We start from the raw sequence: 18,884 nt of genomic DNA, 5'->3' as shown, positions 1-18,884 counted from the left end.
CGTCAGCTTTTATAATCGTAACAGTGGCCAATTTACCATTTCAACTTTGTTGATATATTCAAGAATTTCATGGATTTGCCCATTTCTCATTTTGGACGATACGAGCGCTCCGTAGAACAACGAGGTCATCGGCAAATCCGATCGTAAGCTCATGATATAAATTCATTTTTTAATCAAAGTAAGTACTTTGGGGGTGGTGTTAAGAAGGCGCGATTCGCCTTTAAATCAAAATAGATCGAATCCCACTTTTTGGAGCATTTTAATGCGATCTGATTTGATTTTGGACTGCAAGCGGGTCCTCGTTATTAAATAACGCTGCAGGGCACTAGTTCACCGCCAGAGGGATGGTTATATGAGACGAGTCGGGAGTCTAGCACTGATAATTATCAGCGCACCTTGCAGCCTTGTAGTTTCCTGTGATTGTAGAAACGCTCATGTAGAAACGCTAGTGATTAAGGTCTTCTCATTAGCTTCTCCTTTAAGTGAGTATGGTCCCCGTCTTACCTTTACTTCAAAGAAGCCTAGACGAGCCATCGACGATCTGTGGATTATTGCGAATGGCGAAGACCCTGGGCACTAGTTTTAATCATTGCGCCCGCAATCGTTAGCCAAGTAGTACAGCTGTGCGAGAGTTGTACGAGACAGGAAAGTCAAAATATTGGACGGACTTGTTCGGAGACTGTCCGAATCTGTAGAATACCGATTGCCGAGACTAAGAGTGGTTTTTTGCAACTGTGACTCTACGACAGAGGTTCATTAAACCTTCATGAGCTTTATAAGGCACTCTGTACGGCTGCAACACATCGGTGGACATTTGAGGACTTTAAATTCCCTGTCAGATGTTAACCGGAGCTTGTGTAGCGCTAGCGGGACAGGTACGCTGAAAGAACCTCTTACACTAAATCGCGTACGGGGAAATTTGATTTAGTAAACTGAGAGGTTTGTAGTGACACTCCTGGCAGCGCTTGATAATGGAGATAAGAAAGAGGGAGGGGAAGGAATGGGGAGGGGGGGTGGTGGTGGTGGTGAAGTGTCATGCAAAAATGACAGTTTGCCGATGAACAAGTCTATTAGTTCAGAGTTCAAGAGTTTGCTCAGACAAAATGCTTTCAAGCCATTCAGGTGTCTTAGACCCAATCAGTATGAGCTCTGTACCTTTGATTACCCTAACGTCAGTATACATATTCACCATACTGTTCTCTATACATGTCCTAGGGTCCTAATAAAAAGAATTTGTTTCACAATCAAGAGCTTCTTTGGTTGATGAACTTCGATCTGCTTTCAATTACTCTTGTGCCGTCTATGTGTGTTTCAGGGGTGACACTGTAACAAGAAATTAGCTTCTTGTCACTCTCAGAGATCAAAGCTTTAAAAACCTTAACTTCAGCTTTGGAACTATTGCATTATCCTTAAGTAGGTTTTCTTCTTCATGCAGAAAAATCAAAGTTATTTCACACGTGTCAGAATGGGAAGCTTTCAACATAATTTCCATTCTTACTTTGCTGGTTAGAAGTTCACTTACTTTTCACCTTTCTCCTTTCTCTGAAGTAAACAAGCTTTTTTTGAACCACACTTTTGAAAGTTTGAAAGAATCATGCCTAATGCTGTGTGACTGCTTTAAGATCACTATGACCTCACAAAATCTATTTGACAATCACCGCATTCTCTTTAAGCCCTAATTCATGCATTTTATTAGAAAGATCAAGAAAGAAAGAAAAAAAAAAAAAAAAACAGAAAATACCCTATAGATGCTGGCCTCTTTCAATTGATCATTTCTTGGTTCCTGTGTTTTAAACCCCTTAAACAACTCCAACCCAACTATGATACAATTGTGCTTCTGAGCTGACTCATAGCACAAATACCTATAGATAGCTATAATGATGGAAAGGAACACTTGACCATTTAACTCTTACAAGTGACCAGCTTCTAGTTCCTCCTCATAGTAACAACCTTGAATCAAATGTAAAAGTCATGAGAATAAAGTACCATAAAAGCCTGCGGATAAGCAGCACCTGCAGATAAGCTGCACCCTGAATTTAGCAGCTCAAATTTTGGAAAAAGGGTTTTTTGAAAGAAATCAAAAGAAATCCAAAGTCAAGTCTTGAGAAGTCTTCTTCATCCACTGTTTATCAAATGCAAAGTCACTTTTAACATTGCAACAGAAAATACTTCAAAGTCTTACCCACAATTTTAGCACTTAAATATAATTAAAATCATTTCTACCAACTTATGATATATGACTGATCTTTTTCTGGTATTTTGTTGAGAGGAATTTCTTCATTCAATACAGTTTTTTCATAGATTTTTGCATTACAACAAGAACGTGAGCGGAACATTCAAAGCTTAGTAACCAGGCATTAGATTTGACGCATTAATGAAAATTGGCCTTGACATTCATGACACTTTTTCAAATGTTCCCGCAGATAAGCTGCACCCCCAATTTCTAGTGACAATTTTTGGTGTGGCTTATCTGCAGGTTGTTATGGTAATATGGTCACCAATTTAAGAAGCTCCTGGTTGCCACACATTCTTGTTGTGAGCGCCTTCTGGAAGTATAACAAGAACAGTGTGTACAATATGAATACTAATCCTAGAGAATAAAGGAGTTAATTATCACTATTTTACTTTTCTTGGTTGTTGTAGACTCTTCTAAATATGATCTCATTGTAATTGGCGGTGGGTCTGGTGGGCTTGCCTGCTCAAAAGAAGGTAAGGGGAAGTGATTAACTCTTAATATTAAATCATGAAGGCTTTTTAAACAGCTAAGGGAGAGCTTTACCACTTGGTGGTAAATTAACTTGTACTGTTACTTTTGGCATCTTACAGCTGCAAAATATGGAAAAAAAGTTGCTGTATTGGATTTCGTTTCCCCATCACCTCAAGGTACAATCAACATTTCGGTTTGCTGTTATTGTCAACTGCAATGAGTAGCAAAATTGTTGGCATTCTGTAATACTTAGATTTTTTCTAAAACTCTTATTTGTCTTCCCCTTTACCCAGCTCCAACATTGCCTGTTGCTGATGTTAGAGTTAAAAAATGGTCTCCACCAGACAACATTGTTTATTATGTTGACCGGAGGGTTGTTGACCACCAACTGAGGGGAGGTTTGCCAACCACTTTTGCCACTCATTGTAGTTCTAACTTGCAGTAACATTTTATCTGTAAGGAAACAAAAGTTCTTAATAAGTATTAGTGTTGCTTGTATATTGTTTCATGTTTTATTTTCAAAGGGTCTGTCTGGGGCCTGGGTGGAACCTGTGTTAATGTGGGATGTATTCCAAAGAAGTTGATGCATCAAGCGGCACTGTTAGGAGAGTCATTGAAGGTACAATTAACTCTTAACAATACAATTATCATATAGTAATTCATTACAGTTTTGAAAGTATCTTGAGTGTGTAGCCATCTCATTTTCTATGTATGCTCCTTAAACTTCTGTAAAATTCTCTATTGTCCAAAGCACAGGACTGTTGGTGAATAAATTATCTTCAGTTGGCAGGTTTAACAAATGAATATATCAAATACTAAGAGGTTGGAGAAGCAATGCCTTCTGCGTGTATATGTTGTTAGTTTAAGTGATGTCTGGTTACTGGTGAAACTTAGAAGATAGATATAGATAGGCAAAGTTTGCCAATAAAATGATATCAAAGTTGTTTGTTTTTTAATTTCCTTGGTTGAGGGAATATAGTAATTAAACAAAACTGGTTCTCAGCTCTAACATATTATGCCAACCTTACACCTCTTTAGGATGCAAAACACTTTGGATGGAATGTCCCTGATAACATAAATTTTTCATGGTAGGAAGTTCTTCTGGTTACAATAATTATAATGTACTAATCTTTTTGCTTTATTGCAGATCATGTTGAAAACCATTGTATTGTTTTTGTAGGGAAGTGCTTGTGACGGCAGTACAGAATCATGTCAGATCATTAAACTGGGGCCACCGAGTCCAGTTACATGACAAGTAAGTCTCAAATGCATAAAACATGTTGAAAAGCTCTGATTTGATGTTTCCATGTGTGTAATGACCTCTTTCCAGTAAGTTATCTTTGGTATACAGCAGTTTTTAGAAAGGTTGTTAGAAAAAAAGTGTTAGAGTAAAAGTGCATGCAACAACCTCCTAAAGGTAGGGTTGGTTAAGTATTCAGGTCACGTTTTCATGTTTCCTTGCCTCAGGAATTCAGGGAAATCTGAGAAAATGTAACTGTAAGGATGAGGCATAAGGGGTTTGATGAATTAATGTACTGAATATTTTGCAAAATATTGAAACTCATTGATTACTGCAAACTTCAAGTACTCTTTGTGATTGTCATGTGCACTTTTGTCCTTTCTCCTTAAACACCCTTTCTTGAAACAATTGTAGAAGATGTGGACAACAGTGTCTCTATTTTAATTTGCAGTTTAGCAATTACTGACATCACTTTGATGCCGATTGCATATGTGTCATCAACTATCCTTATTTTCCAAATCTCAGGGGTAGCTATTGATAATTATTTCCTTTTTGTTTTCAAGGAAAGTTGAATATGTTAATGCAAAAGGATCATTTTTGGACTCTCATACAATCAAGGCAGTACTGAAAAATGGTACTGAGGTACAAAATTAAACTTTTTATCAAATTGATTTTGTACTGTAGGCAGTATGCATATTGTAAAAATTGAAAATGATAAGAAGGGTAACATTTGATATACCGTAACCTTGCACTCTAAGCAAATAATAATATTAATTGAGATTGTAAGTTATTAGCTTATTTGCATTGAGTTTATGTTAGTATTGTTCAATAAGTAAAATTAATACTCACAAGTAATGTTGGTATTGCTAAAATGTTATTAAATACTGCATGTCAAGTCAATATCTTGAAGCATGTTAAATATAACAATTGAAAGAGGTAAGTTGGAGTTCCAGGGGTTTCATTAACATTTTCAGCAGTGGGGCAACTGGTTTTCTTAGGCAGGCAAAATGTTTTCAGCTGAGCTTCTTTATAATATAAACTTTCCTCCAGATGGTCAAACCAGGTGGGCAAAACTGTCCTCACAACCGGTCAATTTGCCTGGTGCCCAGGTCTTAATGAAACCCCTGTATTTGTCTGATATTGGATTTCTCCAACATAGTTAACCCCTGAACTCCCATGAGTGATCAAGACAGAATTTCTCCTTACAATATCAACACAAAATCAAGGAGATAAGTGATGAGAATAGAGAAAGATGTCAATAAGGGAATAATGAATTGATCCAATACCAAATTCTCCAATCTAACATCATAAGAACTGTATGACAAATAGTAAGGAGGATAGTCCTTTTACAGTTGTGGGCGTGGTGGCCAAGCCTTTGAACAGGAGTGAGGCTAAGGGTGACCCTCTTGTGATAGAGACCTGTATCTAGTTAGCATGATAACAAAGTAATTTGCATTTGAAAAGCAGCAACATCTCTATCATATCAAGGTCACTCTTAGCCTCACTCCTGTTCAAAGGCTTGGCCACCAAGCCCACAACTGTAAAAAGGACTATTGCTACAGAGATCTAAGGAGTGAAATGGTTAAAATCAGACCAACTTTGCAAGCATAACAAATTGTACTATACTCAGACGTTTTTGCCTGATAGCCTGTTGTATCTTCATTGCCTAAAAAAATGATTGTCATGGCCATTCTTTAGAAAACAAACAACTTTGTTAGCCTTGTAAGGCCAAGGTACCCAGATTTCATCAGACTCCAAGCTTTGCATGTCAGTTAGTATTTGTTATGTGTCCAGGTTAGCTGATTGCTGTTTTTATATTAAACCATTTTAGAAAACTATGAAGGCAGATCATTTTGTAATAGCTGTTGGTGGAAGACCAAAATTTCCTAAGGAGGTTAGTCTTGTGAATTTCAGAGTATTTATGAAGTTGTTATTTTTGACATTTGTTTTCCTAATAATTACTATTATCAAATGGGTGGTGCATAATGTGGAGGGCGATGGTGTAGAGTTTTTGGTAACCCTCAAAAAGGCCCTTGTTTTTGGTGCTGCGGGACTTATGTTTCTCCACCTGGGAGGAGGATTTGAGATAATTTTGGGAGAGGTTTGCCAGGGGTCTGGTATTATGGTGTGTTTTCAGGGTCAAAATTCAAATTCTTATTGCATTTCACTTTGAATTCCGAATTCACATCACTGCATGAAAATTACATTCACAAAATAACCCTGTTGTAGTATTTTAATCAAAAACAAGCCATCATCTACGTTTTTGAAATAAAAAGTATAACACATAGACAATTTGAAAAGTATTCCCCCTCCGATAGTTTTTACAAGTTTCTAAAAAATATAAATGCACGCAATTTTTTTCTAGAATTTAAAATGTCTTTACACATTCTGCAATCACATACGTTGCTATACATTAATTCTGAATTTAGTAAATTCATTTTGAATTGAATAAACGCGTTTTGAATTAAATACTTTTTGCCAGGCATTCCTGGCAGAATTCTGGATGGCCTGGTCGCTTGTTCAGAACTTCGCTTTTTGACCAGCGGCTCTTGTGTCTAAAAGCAACCACTCGAAAACGTACTCTGAACTGCTCATAGTTGTATCTTTGTATTTTTTTTATGTGGATGGCACAACTTGCAGATAATACAACCTTTACAACGGAGCAATGGCAGTTTTTACAGAGCATGAGGCTCACTCTTTTGGATTTATCCCGACGATTGCACCAAGATGTCAGTGAAGATGTAGCTGATTATGCTTTGTTTCGGCATGAGACACTGGCATTTAATAGAAACACAACCACTACTGAACGAAATACACAAAAATCCGTATCTTACAAAAGAGGATGGTCGCCCAAAGACATACTTTATGGGGCAAAACTTTGAATAGGCTACTCTAAACACATGCTGGGGAGTCGTGTTGGCCTGTCAACCCCATTTTACATCGATGAGTTTGATGGATTTGACGCCCTGCAAAGCAATTGAGCCGTTTGTAGAAGCCGATCAGCACAATTGCGGAGCGCTGTATTCATAGAACTGTCCATTTCTACAGATCTGAACTAAAAGCACTCTTCACGACACGTGCAGTAGTTGCAGAAGTGGCATACATGCTAAAAAGTCGTAAGAGATGCGCTTCTAAACAAGTGACCAGGCCATCCAGAATTCCGCCAGGAACGCCTGGCAAAAAGTATTCAATTCAAAATGTGTTTATTCAATTCAAAATGCATTTACTAAATTCAGAATTAATGTATAGCGACTTACGTGATTGCAGAATGTGTAAAGACATTTTAAATTCTAGAAAAAAATTGTGTGCATTTACATTTTATTAGAAACTTGTAAAAACTATTGGAGGGGGAATATTTTTGAAATTGTTTACTTTTTTAATACGGGAAAACTTTTTTGTGAAATCGAAACGTGTACTTTTTATTTCATAATCGTAGATGATGGCTTGTTTTTTATTAAAATACTATAACGGGGTTACTTTGTGAATGCAATTGTCATGCAGTGATGTGAATTCGGAATTCAGAGTGAAGTGCAACAAGAATTTGAATTTTGACCCTGAAAACACGCCATATGGTATAAGTTATGAAGGCCTGATTCTTTCCTGCCAGCAATGAACTGCTCAATGAGGTCCTGCTTGTATACTAGAATTTTGGAAATGCTAGAACTTTATTTTCATTTTAGTTTTAGATTTAAAACTTTGTCTTTGTTATTGAGAAGCTTTTTCTTAGTCATAATTTTCTGCAATATTTTTTTCGAGGTTCCTGGTGCCATAGAGTATGCTATCAGCAGTGACGATATTTTTTCCTTGAAAAAATCTCCTGGTAAAACGTAAGTCTGACTCACTGGTATTCATCTTCCATATGTTAACTTTTGGTGATTTTCAGTACTTGTTTATGTTTAGAATTATACCACAATTGGCAGTAATGTTGCAATCTGATTCACCAATTTGCCATTGTTGTTATAAGAGTAGAGGTAACGCTGCTAGCACCAACCTGTAATACAATGGTCGTAAATTGAAATAATTGTTTTACTTAATATCAATATTATGGTAAAAAACAGTGGTTTAATAAGGTCTGTACTCTCATGGACAATGATATTCATCTTGACAGTGGTCAATATTTTTTGAGGACTCACTCAGCCATGCCTTGCGAGTCCACAACAACAAATATCATTGTTGAAAAGAGTACAGACCACATTAAACCACTATAGATTTGTTTTATGTACCTGATTTGATTTATAACTTGAAATTGATTAGTTTCTTGTTAACCCTTCCAAACTCAAGCACTTATTACTTAAATTTCTCTTATGATTTGATATTGGATCAACTGATAATACCTTAATTTCCATTTTCTTTATTCTCATCACTTGTCTGCTTGATATTGTATTGGTATTGTATGGAGAAATTCTGACTTGATCACTCACTGAAGTGAACAGTCCCTTCCCCCTCCCCTACAAAGATTGCAGATGATTTGCCTGTCAAGATAGTTATTACTGTATTGCCTTCCTTTTGTAGAAGTGTTTTCTCTTTACAACTTTTACATTTATTACTATTTTTCAGGTTAGTGATTGGGGCGTCTTGTATCCTTATTATATTTTGTGGAGTTATTTCTCACCAATTTCAACTGTTATTACCGATACATCTGTCTAATCACTGGACCAAATGAATCTGATTGGTTTGCAACGATGCAATTTGCTGCAGAATCACACAAATTTTTGCCCAAATCTCATTTTGTTTTCTACAATCGATGAGAATGGAATACCTAGCAAAACAACCAATCAGATTTCAAATATCAATAGTATGATTTAGTATATAGTAAAATGGTGGATAGCATTGAAGGTGTCCCCTGATTTGCTACTCAAACTCTGAATATCCCTTCTTTACTACTTGTGTTTGATTTGGGCCTCAAATTATTGTAATTGTTGAAGGGACAAAGGAGTTAAAATAATCTATTTGTGCTCCATTTAATCTTACTGTTTTAGTATTATACTAAAATAAATAGCCTCTTTATTGTGGGTGGCTAGCAGTGATTATTTACCAAGCAGCTTTGCTCTACAGGAAATAGCCAACACTAGCCACCTCCACTTTGGTGAACAGTTGTTTAACAACTCATTCTCTAATTAAAATTATAAAAAAAGTGATGTATTAAGAAGAGAGCAGATCATAGAAATATTGTTACTCACCAATGCAATTGCATCTAAATGTGTGTTATTTCAAAATGTATCTAGTTATATTTGACATGGTGATCAATTCTTTTGTTCAGATTCAATGGAACCTGACATGCCTCTGATATTCGCCTCATTACTTTGCTTACATTACCTGTACTAATACTTATCTCAAATTCGAAAACTAGCCCCATAGATTTAAATAAGTTGAATAGTTTGAAAAATATTTCAATATACCCCTTACTAACCGAGTTCAAGGTCCATACTGTAAGTTACAGACCGAGTTTTTTCACGCTTCGGCCATAAATTTGAGCAGAAGAATCAAGGTTTAGTAACTTACAGTATGGAGCAAGAAAACAAGGTCAGTAAGATATTATTCATATTACTAGGTTCAAACAGAGGGAAATATTTCAATTCCACAAAACTTTTGAATCTAGCGGGCCATACAGTGAAATATGCTCCACTAAATCGACCAATCGCATCGTACGTACTAACTGAGAGATATGATAGTTCCAGTTATTTTTTTGTATGAGTCTAACTCAGGCTGTGGTTTTTTGACAATCAATGGATTTTGAGCTTTCTCTATAAGGAAGCAATTGATTTTGCCACGTTAGCTGTCAGCCTTCTTGACACTGTCGATGCACATACACATACTCCCACGGAAACAACAGCAAAAAACAAAACAATCAAGAACAAGGAGTTGGTTTAAAACACAGTGGTGTCCTCTAAGTATTTTGTACAGTGGCTTAATGCATTTCTTAACACTATTTCATGTAAGATGTTGCCTTGGAGTGTGCTGGTTTCCTGACCGGTTTAGGATATGACACGTCTATTATGATGCGATCCATTCCACTCAGAGGATTTGACCAGGTTGGACTTTACACTGAGATTGTTACATAAGATATTTTAATTCGTTACAATAGCTCTTGGGAGTTTTCATAAAAGCCAGTTGGCGGTGGTCTATCCTCGCCATTAAGACCTATTACCGCCGTCTGTTGAGGGGTGTTACGAAAACTAAGACCCTCGAAAGCTAAGACCTAAGACCCGTCTTAGTTTTCGAGATTACGAAAACTAAGACCCCCTAAAATCGAATCCGTTAAAATATAAAGTCAAATTTCGTTTCGTTTCTAAAGATTTGTACATTGTACACTGTACAGGTGAAAAAAAGGACACATAGTCCCCTAGTAGGTTCATCTACTTAAACCCAACCCACCCATCCCACCCCGAGGGAGGACATCCATCACTCAGTAATCTCGTGCGTGGGAAATTAACGTCTCCTACCCCTCCTGCAGGAGATGGGACCTCCATTTATTCGTCCCTATCCGAGAATACTAGAGTATCTAACCATTTCTTGATGTTATAGAAAGGAAGCATATTCTTCTCAATTATTTAAGACCTTGAGTGTTGGTCCGGCCGGGACTCGAACCCGCGAGCCTCCGCACAACAGTCCAGCGCTCTATCCATTGAGCTAACTGAGAGGCGGTCAATTGTAACCAAACCAGATCTAATCTGTCAAGGATCTCCTGTCTGATCCTTTCCACCATCCTTTAGGTCAAATTTAACGATAAATTTAGGGGTCTTAGTTTTCGTAATTTCGAAAACTAAGACCCCTCTTAGTTTCCGTGATTACGAAAACTAAGACCCCCACCGAGCCATTCTGTAAAATTTCTACAAAGTCGAATTACGACCGTTCAATGACTATAATTCGCAAAAAATCCAAAAACTATTATCATACTTGACGATCAGGTATGCGACCGACTCAAAATCCAAGTTTCCGGGGCGCGCCAAAACCTACCGCGTGCGTATACGTTATTCAGCTCTGTCACAGGTAACGCAATCTCGATCGCAGAGTCACGAAGAGAAACATCCATCTCAAATTGACCATTTTCATAAATGGCTGGCGGATTGATATTCTTTTGTTTAGATTTAAATTAGCCTTTCTGGCCTCGTTCACCAGTTCAATATTCATAAGAATACATTATCTCAAGCGAGGCTAGTGAGGCTAGTTTGAATTTAAACAAAAGAATATCCATGCGGCAGCCATTTATGAAAGTGGTGTATGGAGACCAGTAGGGGAAAGGCATATTTTCAGTGTACAATTATACGCAATTCGACTTGGTAGAAATTAAACAGAATAGTTTGGTGGGGGTCTTAATTTTGTAATCACGAAAACTAAGAGGGGTCTTAGTTTTCGAAATTACGAAAACTAAGACCCCTAAATTTACCCGGTTAAATTTGACCTAAAACTCGGTGGAAAGGATCAGACAGGAGATAATTTTACAGATTAGATCTGTTTTGGTTACAATTTGACTTTATATTTCAACGGATTCGATTTTAGGGGGTCTTACTTTTCGTAATCTCGAAAACTAAGGCGGATCTTAGGTCTTAGGTCTTAGGTCTTAGTTTTCGAGGGTCTTAGTTTTCGTAACACCCGTCTGTTGAGCGCGCGTGCAGGTTCTCGTGTTTGGGTTTCGCCGCTTATGGAAAAAAGTTATTGAAACCCTCGAGCTGTGTTAAATTTACATAGGTGGAAGGTGCATGAGTTTAGCCAAGGAGAGGAGTTGGAGGGAAGGACTTAGAACGGTAATGCCTCGCTTGGCACAGGTTTTATATTGCATTCTCTGCATGCCTGGCACTTACCTCTTTGGTGCTTCAATTTGATCGGAAAACCCTGTTATCCCGGATAGCAATTAAAGGAAAAGGCTTCACCCATAAAAAGGCTTTTAAACTAGAAGTAGCCTTTATTTCCTTCCCTCCTTCCCAATAAGACAAACAAAACAAAACAAAACAAAAAAAAAAAAAAAAGGGAAATCATTCTACCACTTGCTTCGTCCCATCAGCACCAAGCCTTGTGATGAAACGCGCGGTTTCGAGCATGAAACGATAGGTGGCAATTCTATCAGGAGACTCCAAAAAATTGTCGAACCTGTGCAAAGGGAACTTGTTTTCCCTATCAATTTTGTATTGAAGAAAATCTTTACGCTTGTTTTAAGGGAATATCTTCCTCACACACTATTCACTTTCCAAACGTTATACTTCCGGTTTGTATATGGGCCACAGGATACATGTTTCCTTTATTTGTATTTTTTTTTTTTGCTTCGTTTTTTGCGATATTGGTTTGTTTTCGAAACAAAGAAAACAATGTCAGTCGTGTCCTTTTTTCTCCATGTAGCAAATGGCACAACTCGCTACCGATTACATGGAGGGCCATGGAACAAGATTCCTTAAGCAATGTATTCCCGTGCGGATAGACAAAGCTGATGATGGACTTCTTCACGTAACATGGAAGGAATCTGTGACAGGAGAAACATGCCAAGAACCATTTGAGACTGTTCTGTTTGCAATTGGTAAGAACTTCATCAAAACCGATATCCAAGATTACATTACTGATAGAAGTATGTTACGTTGAAGTAGCGATAAAAAGAGTTGAAAAAGAAAGAAAGAAAGATCATTTGTGAGATTTGCCGACATTTAGCTGATAGAGGGAAGGGTTTCTTTAATTTGAAACTTTTGATGTGGGTTTGTTGGTAAAGGCGGTTTAAAATGTTGACGAATAATTGGCCCCAAGTACTCTTCGAGTGTTTTCTCAGAATCTCATATCTGCCGATTTTTCGACGAGTAAAAAAAAAACTGTTTGGAAGCCTTTAAGCCAATGTCGGAGTCTTCTGAATTTTTCACGAAACAACACACAATTTAAGCTTACGACGTTGTTAATTTCATACTTAAAGAATTAATTAATTAACCAAGTAATTAGAGAATGAAAAGTGATCCTTGAGCCTTGCCTTCATATATTGCATTCGGTAACTCTCAATATGATTTAATTGTTACCGGAGGTTTGCTTGTGACATACGTATCAATTTGATTCCCGTGGTAACAATTATTCTAATAATTGATATCGTCGAAGACGCGCTCTGATCGGCTACTCCACCTCCAAGCAACTCTCGCGGGATTTGAGCCCAAGAATATTGTGATCGTTGCAAGAATGAATTAGTTAAAGTCATCTTGCTATATTATCCCCTGTTTTCATCATCACCCTCATCATAGCAGTCTGTCGGGGGGGGGAGGGGGAGCAGATAGAGGTGTAATAAGTACCAAGGACAGGCCAAGACAAACTGACTCTAGTATCTGTTGCAGTGACTGACCAGACGATAGGTTAGTTGTCTCTGCTCTTTGTGTAGTGCATGTCACGATGCACCGACTGGCAAAAGTCCCCCACGGACCCTGCGATAGATGTGTTGTTCATCTACCAGGATGTCCAGTCTCACCCCGAGTAACTAGTAGTGGTCCACCGCAGACCTTGAGACAGATGTTGTTTTAATTCTAACAGTATGCCCAGTTTCAGCCTCCACGCCCTCTAAGGGGCGGGGTAGCCGGTTGAGTCGCCGACTTCCCGACCCCCCCTGAGGGAGTACATACTAAAACAACTGATTAAGACGGTTTATTGTTATTTAAGGTAGAGATCCTGAGACTTTACAGATGAATCTTGAGAAAGCCGGGGTTGAACTGGATCAACAGACCAGAAAGATTAAAGCCAATGACGAGGAGCAAACTTCAGTAGCGCACATTTTCGCCATCGGGGATGTCGTTCAGGTGAGAACCAACTGTGTTGTGCATTTAAAGAAAACCTGCTTACGATGTCTTTGTAGAATTATTAATAGGGACTTAAAGAAAACCACGACGGCGACGACAACGAGAACGTAGCGAAACAAAAGATCTAATGAGCAAAGCAATAGCTCCTCCGAACCAGTTGATGTATTTTAAACTTGCGAGGTTTTTTTTTTTTTTGAGAACTGCAATTTTTTGGGAACAGGATCGTCCAGAGCTGACACCTGTAGCCATCAGAGCGGGAAAACTCCTTGCGGATAGGCTGTTTGGGGGATCTGACGTCGCAGTGGATTACGACAAGGTATGTTACAGGTCCAACACGCGTTTCTTAACGGTTGAGCACCGACGAACAATCTTTCAGCTTGTTTAGCCTGTTCGAAGCGTTCAGTTAGTAAACAGGCCGCGATAGCAGCTTAGAGTCAAAAACGAAGGGAGGTTTTAGACGTGTCACATGAAACACTCGTCCAAGAACTTCCCTTATTTGTTTACTGAGTTTATTCCAGGTGTCAGTAAAACGAAACGCGATTATATACGGCGCGATTGTGGCGGAGGAGTGAAAAAACGAGGAAGGTCTGGGTAGGGGCGCATAATGAACTCTACGCGACCCGACCCAACCTTCCTCGTTGCTATTCCGCTGTTTACCATTTCGATCATTTCACCACTTCTGGAACAGGGTATTTCTCGCTCCGTGCTGATATCACAGATATCACAGACATCCCAATGCACACTTTTTAAAGATGTATTAACACAAACGTGTCATTTTCTGGGGACTATAAAATATCTTAGTGCGTTTATGATAACAATATTCCCATCCTCTCTTTTTTCAACTTTAGGTGGCGACAACAGTTTTTACTCCATTGGAGTTTGGAACAGTTGGAATGTCTGAAGAAAAAGCTATTGAGTGTCACGGGGAAGACAACATTGAGGTTATTTCTTATTTATTAATTAGAGTACCTTTCATTATCTCGTGAAAATGTTTAAATAATGTTTAGTTGTCTCTTTTTCCTTCCTAGGTTTATCACGCTTTCTACAAACCACTAGAATTTACCGTACCAGAGAGAAAAGTGGAGCAGTGTTACATGAAGGTAAGTGCATCGCTGTATTTGCTAACCACTTTTATCCCCGCTCTATATATTCCGTGTTTCTCTTCTTTCATTCGGTTTGTTCTTGTTCTCTGTTTTAGCCCTTGCGGTCTGTGTGTTCACTGTGTTTGCGATATCTCTTTCGGCATTTGCCAAGTTTTTTTCCCTTGTCGTTTATTTGTATTTCTTTTCCCTTCCTATTTTGTTAATTGTATTGTATAATAGTTATTTTCTGCGTTTTAGAAATTTACTACTTTTCGTTCTCTTCTTTGACAAGAGAAGTAAATCATCTGCTGAGTCAGTGTTGTGTTAGTGCAGGCCCTTGCCTCTTCACTTCGGCTTACATGGAAGGGAGAAAGAACACCTCTCTGCAGTCTGAGCTGCTTCAGCATAGGTTTGAAAAACTACAAAATTCAGTTCAAGTTATTTAAGTTTTCTTTTCTTTTTCCTTTTTTTTTGTAGGTCGTCTGCTTGCGTGAAGGTGATCAGCAAGTCTTAGGTCTTCATTTCCTTGGTCCTTCAGCAGGGGAAGTGATTCAGGGATTCTCTGCTGCCATGAGGTGAACTTTGCCTGGCTTTCTACCAAAACACGACCGGAAATTCGCTTGAATTTATTTCCTGAAGGGATAGGCTAAGAGTTTCATCATTTCACAATTATTTGGGAGTTTAGAGTTGGGATACAAAAAATGAGTACTGGAACGGCCTCTCTGTATATGATAGCGGGAAGTAATGCATTTTTGTTTCTAGCGTGAATGCGTCGTCGTGTGCATTCTTAGGCAAAGCTTGAACCACCATGGTTTGCGGCAAATCAAGGTGGTTCTTGATATTTGAGTGAATCAGAGGAAGTGGTTTCTAAGTCGTAATTAATACAGGCATGGTAACGGTCATAACATTCTGAGTATGTTCACGCTCAAGTTTTGTTGATTGCCTGTGTCAGGAGCCCCTATCTCCTGAGTCAAAGCTTTCTCGTGTAGATTTATTTACAGAAGGGCGTTTTCCCGCGAAAAGTATCATATTTCCGTCGAGTCGACGGCGAATCGCAAAATCTGCTTTCACTGCCTAGTGCATGCTAGCGGATGTGTGAAGTAAAATGATCGCATTGTCTTAGCATATTTTGATTGGAACCGAGACCATCAAACTTCTCCTGTGAGCCTTTCTATTTATAGATCTACTCCGGAAAGGGTTGGTTCTAAGGCTGAGTATGAGCGATAGAGACTCCTATTGAAAAGTTCCGGTTTGTGTTCTCTCTATTTGCCGCAACTGACTTTTGAGTTTCTTTCGATGAGGACATGACGACGCAAAACGTCTATCTCGAAACTTTTCCGTAAATCACTTTTACTGTCATTAATGTATGTATTCTTCATGAGATTTGTTCTTCGTTTTATTTTAAAGGTGTGGCTTAAGTTACCAGAGCTTGTCATCGACTGTTGGCATTCATCCGACATGCGCAGAAGAGGTCGTGAAGATGCATATCACCAAGAGATCTGGGGATGACCCGACAGTAACGGGTTGCTGAGGTTAGACCTGCCCTCACTAACGAGTGCGTCCTGGAAACTAGTCTCATCTCTCTAAAACAATTAAATTTCTCAACTGTAAAACACATAGGAGTTAATATCTAACATGTAGATGATTCAAGCTCTTCGTGACTGTTTTCTTAAAGTAAGTACATGATCTACTTTTGTGGTCAAACTGGAAGGATTTATCAAAAATGCTGAATCCGTCGCTTCTCAGTTTTCCGACGGTAAACAAAAGCATTTTCAAAATTGTTGTCAATGATTTATCCAGTGTTCTCACTTTTTTTGGGACAGATTCAGCTTAGTGATTTTTCAGAGTGTGATTTTTAACCAGAAAATGTTGCATGAACTTTCCAATTGCAATCCTTCAAAATATCTTTGGAAGTGAAATATGTATGTAGGACATGGTTTTTCTGGGCGCACAGTGAGGGCAAACTAACAACATTTACATACTGACAGAAGAGTGCCTGTGTTTATGGCGAAAGGTTTTTAAATTGTGTATTGCAAGTAAACCTTTCTGAGGTATCGACAGGCAAAGCTAAATTTTTTTGTATTCTAGTTGTTAATTGTGTTTAATTATATTTAATATGAACTCATAGGTAAAAAAAAGACAAGAACAATGATATCAAGTTACACTCTTGTAATTATCTCTGCAAAGGAAAAATGTTGTACTGTTCGTAGCGCATACAGCTGTGTAACTTGTTCATTTTCTTTGATGAAATTCTTCATCTTGTCCCGTACATATATGTCTCTAACTGTACGAACTAGAAGGACAACATAATTTTTTTTTATGTAAGAAATCTGGGAAATCTTTACAAGCGGTTCGTTACCATAGATGTATTGTATGAGACAATAGTGAGTCATTTCTTTATGTCACCCTACCAGGGCTTAGCATGCGTGATTTACAATTGCGAAATAAAACATTTACTGTTATTTCCCTTTGGCTATTGGTTTATCATGGAAGTTTTTTTTCTACTTCTAATCCACTTAGTTTTAATTGACCATAGAGTAAATCAAATCATATCAGCCTAGCATCAAGATAATTTGGTTTTATCACCTGATTTGATATTAGGGAACTTAAGCAGTCACGACGGCAACGCCACGGAAGACGTCGATTAAAAATTAGTTTCTACTTTTAGTTAGAATTTCGAAAATGGCTGCATGTGTTTACCGTCTCATAGGGCGCCAGACCTCAAACCCAAGATAACGCATAAAAGTAGCGTTGAGTTCCAAATGTAAATTAAAATAATTTGCCGCGCGGTTTCGGTTCGCAGACGACGCAAAGTTTGGGGATTTCACGTTGTTGTCTTGCAAAGGACGGGTAAGAAATGTACAAAGTTTTAGAACGCACGTGCGAGGCTACTGTTCTTTCAATTAGATCTCCTGTTTTTCCACGTTCTCATTGCCCTCGCCGTCGTGGTTTGCTTAAATTCTCTAATTTAAATAGGGCACCGTAAAGAGTTTCAAAAGCAGACGTTTCAAGCGTTTGCCCTTCGTCAGAGTGAATGGCATCATACCTTACTTTTTAAAGATCTTAAAATAGAAATGTAGTTGCTGTTAGAGGGAATCGGCTCGTTCAAGTTGAAGGTGAAACAATGAATTCAAACATATTTGTCAAGAACAGAGATCGATAGTTTCTCCAGCTCCGTCACGCGCAAACAGTCATGTGTGGGGAATTATTTTTAGTCCACAATATGCCGAAAGATTTCATAGAGCGAACTACAGCTCAATCTCACAACTTTCAGCTGGGATGGAAATCCCGTAGGGACTTGAACCGTGTGTGGGTGTGCGGCTTTTTCAATCGAAACCTCTCAACCTAAAACTGAACGTGTGTGTTTACGGAAAGAAGAATGGCTTACACCCTTTTCTTTCCTTGCATTGCGTAAAACCTAGTAGTCGATACCAGCTACTAAAAGAGTTGAGGTCCGTACTGTAAGTCACGGACCGAGTTTTTCCCGGTCAGATTTATGGCCCAATCGCGAAGCAGGCGGGGCATAAATCTGCACCGAGAAAACGGGGTTCCGTATCTTACAGTGCGGTCCGAGAAAAACAAGGTCAGTAAGATATTTATTACATCTCTGGGTTTGAATAGAGGGGGAAGATATCAGTTCAATTAAAGGTTTTATTTAGAGGTCGTACAGTGAAATACCGGGTATGCTCTAACTGCATACAGTAAGCTGTTCGTAAACGTTTTTTCTCACGCGTTGCAAAATATTTAAAGGATGCAGTAGTCTCATTTGTCTCGAAAATGTGCTCTTATTTTGTCCTTGGACATTATCTGTTCCGATGTGCGAACAGTTTTCCGTGAGCGAGGCTCGAGGAAAACTGTGAGCTTCGAGGATAAATATCCGTGCATATTTTCGCGCCAAATGGAGGTTATTGCTTATGAGGGGGGCATTGGGGTCTTTTAGCAACCACAAAATCGTAGAAAAAACATCCAAAACAGCGAAATCGTAGAAAAATTCGACTAAAACCGAAAACTGCACGAAAAACCGTCAAAACCGATAGATGAATTCCACATCTCAGTTAACAAAACCCTGATCGATCCGATTCAGTGGTGATAATTAAGTGGAG

At 38.4% G+C, this 18,884-nt stretch overlaps 1 protein-coding gene across 1 annotated transcript; it reads left to right on the top strand.

Moving 5' to 3' along the window:
* Positions 1–613: 613 nt before the first annotated feature.
* Positions 614–17,248, top strand: LOC111341359 (thioredoxin reductase 2, mitochondrial). Its single transcript, XM_022948326.2, has 18 exons — positions 614–875; positions 2,644–2,709; positions 2,827–2,883; positions 3,232–3,326; positions 3,746–3,795; positions 3,888–3,962; positions 4,511–4,589; positions 5,779–5,841; positions 7,704–7,774; positions 8,505–8,524; positions 9,888–9,979; positions 12,282–12,456; positions 13,563–13,699; positions 13,920–14,015; positions 14,548–14,640; positions 14,728–14,799; positions 15,259–15,356; positions 16,189–17,248. Exons 1-18 carry the CDS (start codon positions 767–769, stop codon positions 16,316–16,318), a joined length of 1,578 nt encoding a protein of 525 aa, XP_022804061.2. The 5' UTR covers positions 614–766; the 3' UTR covers positions 16,319–17,248.
* Positions 17,249–18,884: the final 1,636 nt, after the last annotated feature.

This window comes from Stylophora pistillata, chromosome 2 (genome assembly GCF_964205215.1).
Source record: "Stylophora pistillata chromosome 2, jaStyPist1.2, whole genome shotgun sequence".
Classification (NCBI taxonomy): domain Eukaryota; kingdom Metazoa; phylum Cnidaria; class Anthozoa; order Scleractinia; family Pocilloporidae; genus Stylophora; species Stylophora pistillata.
Note: the sequence above shows the minus strand (reverse complement) of the source record. Positions and strands in the feature narration are given on the sequence as shown.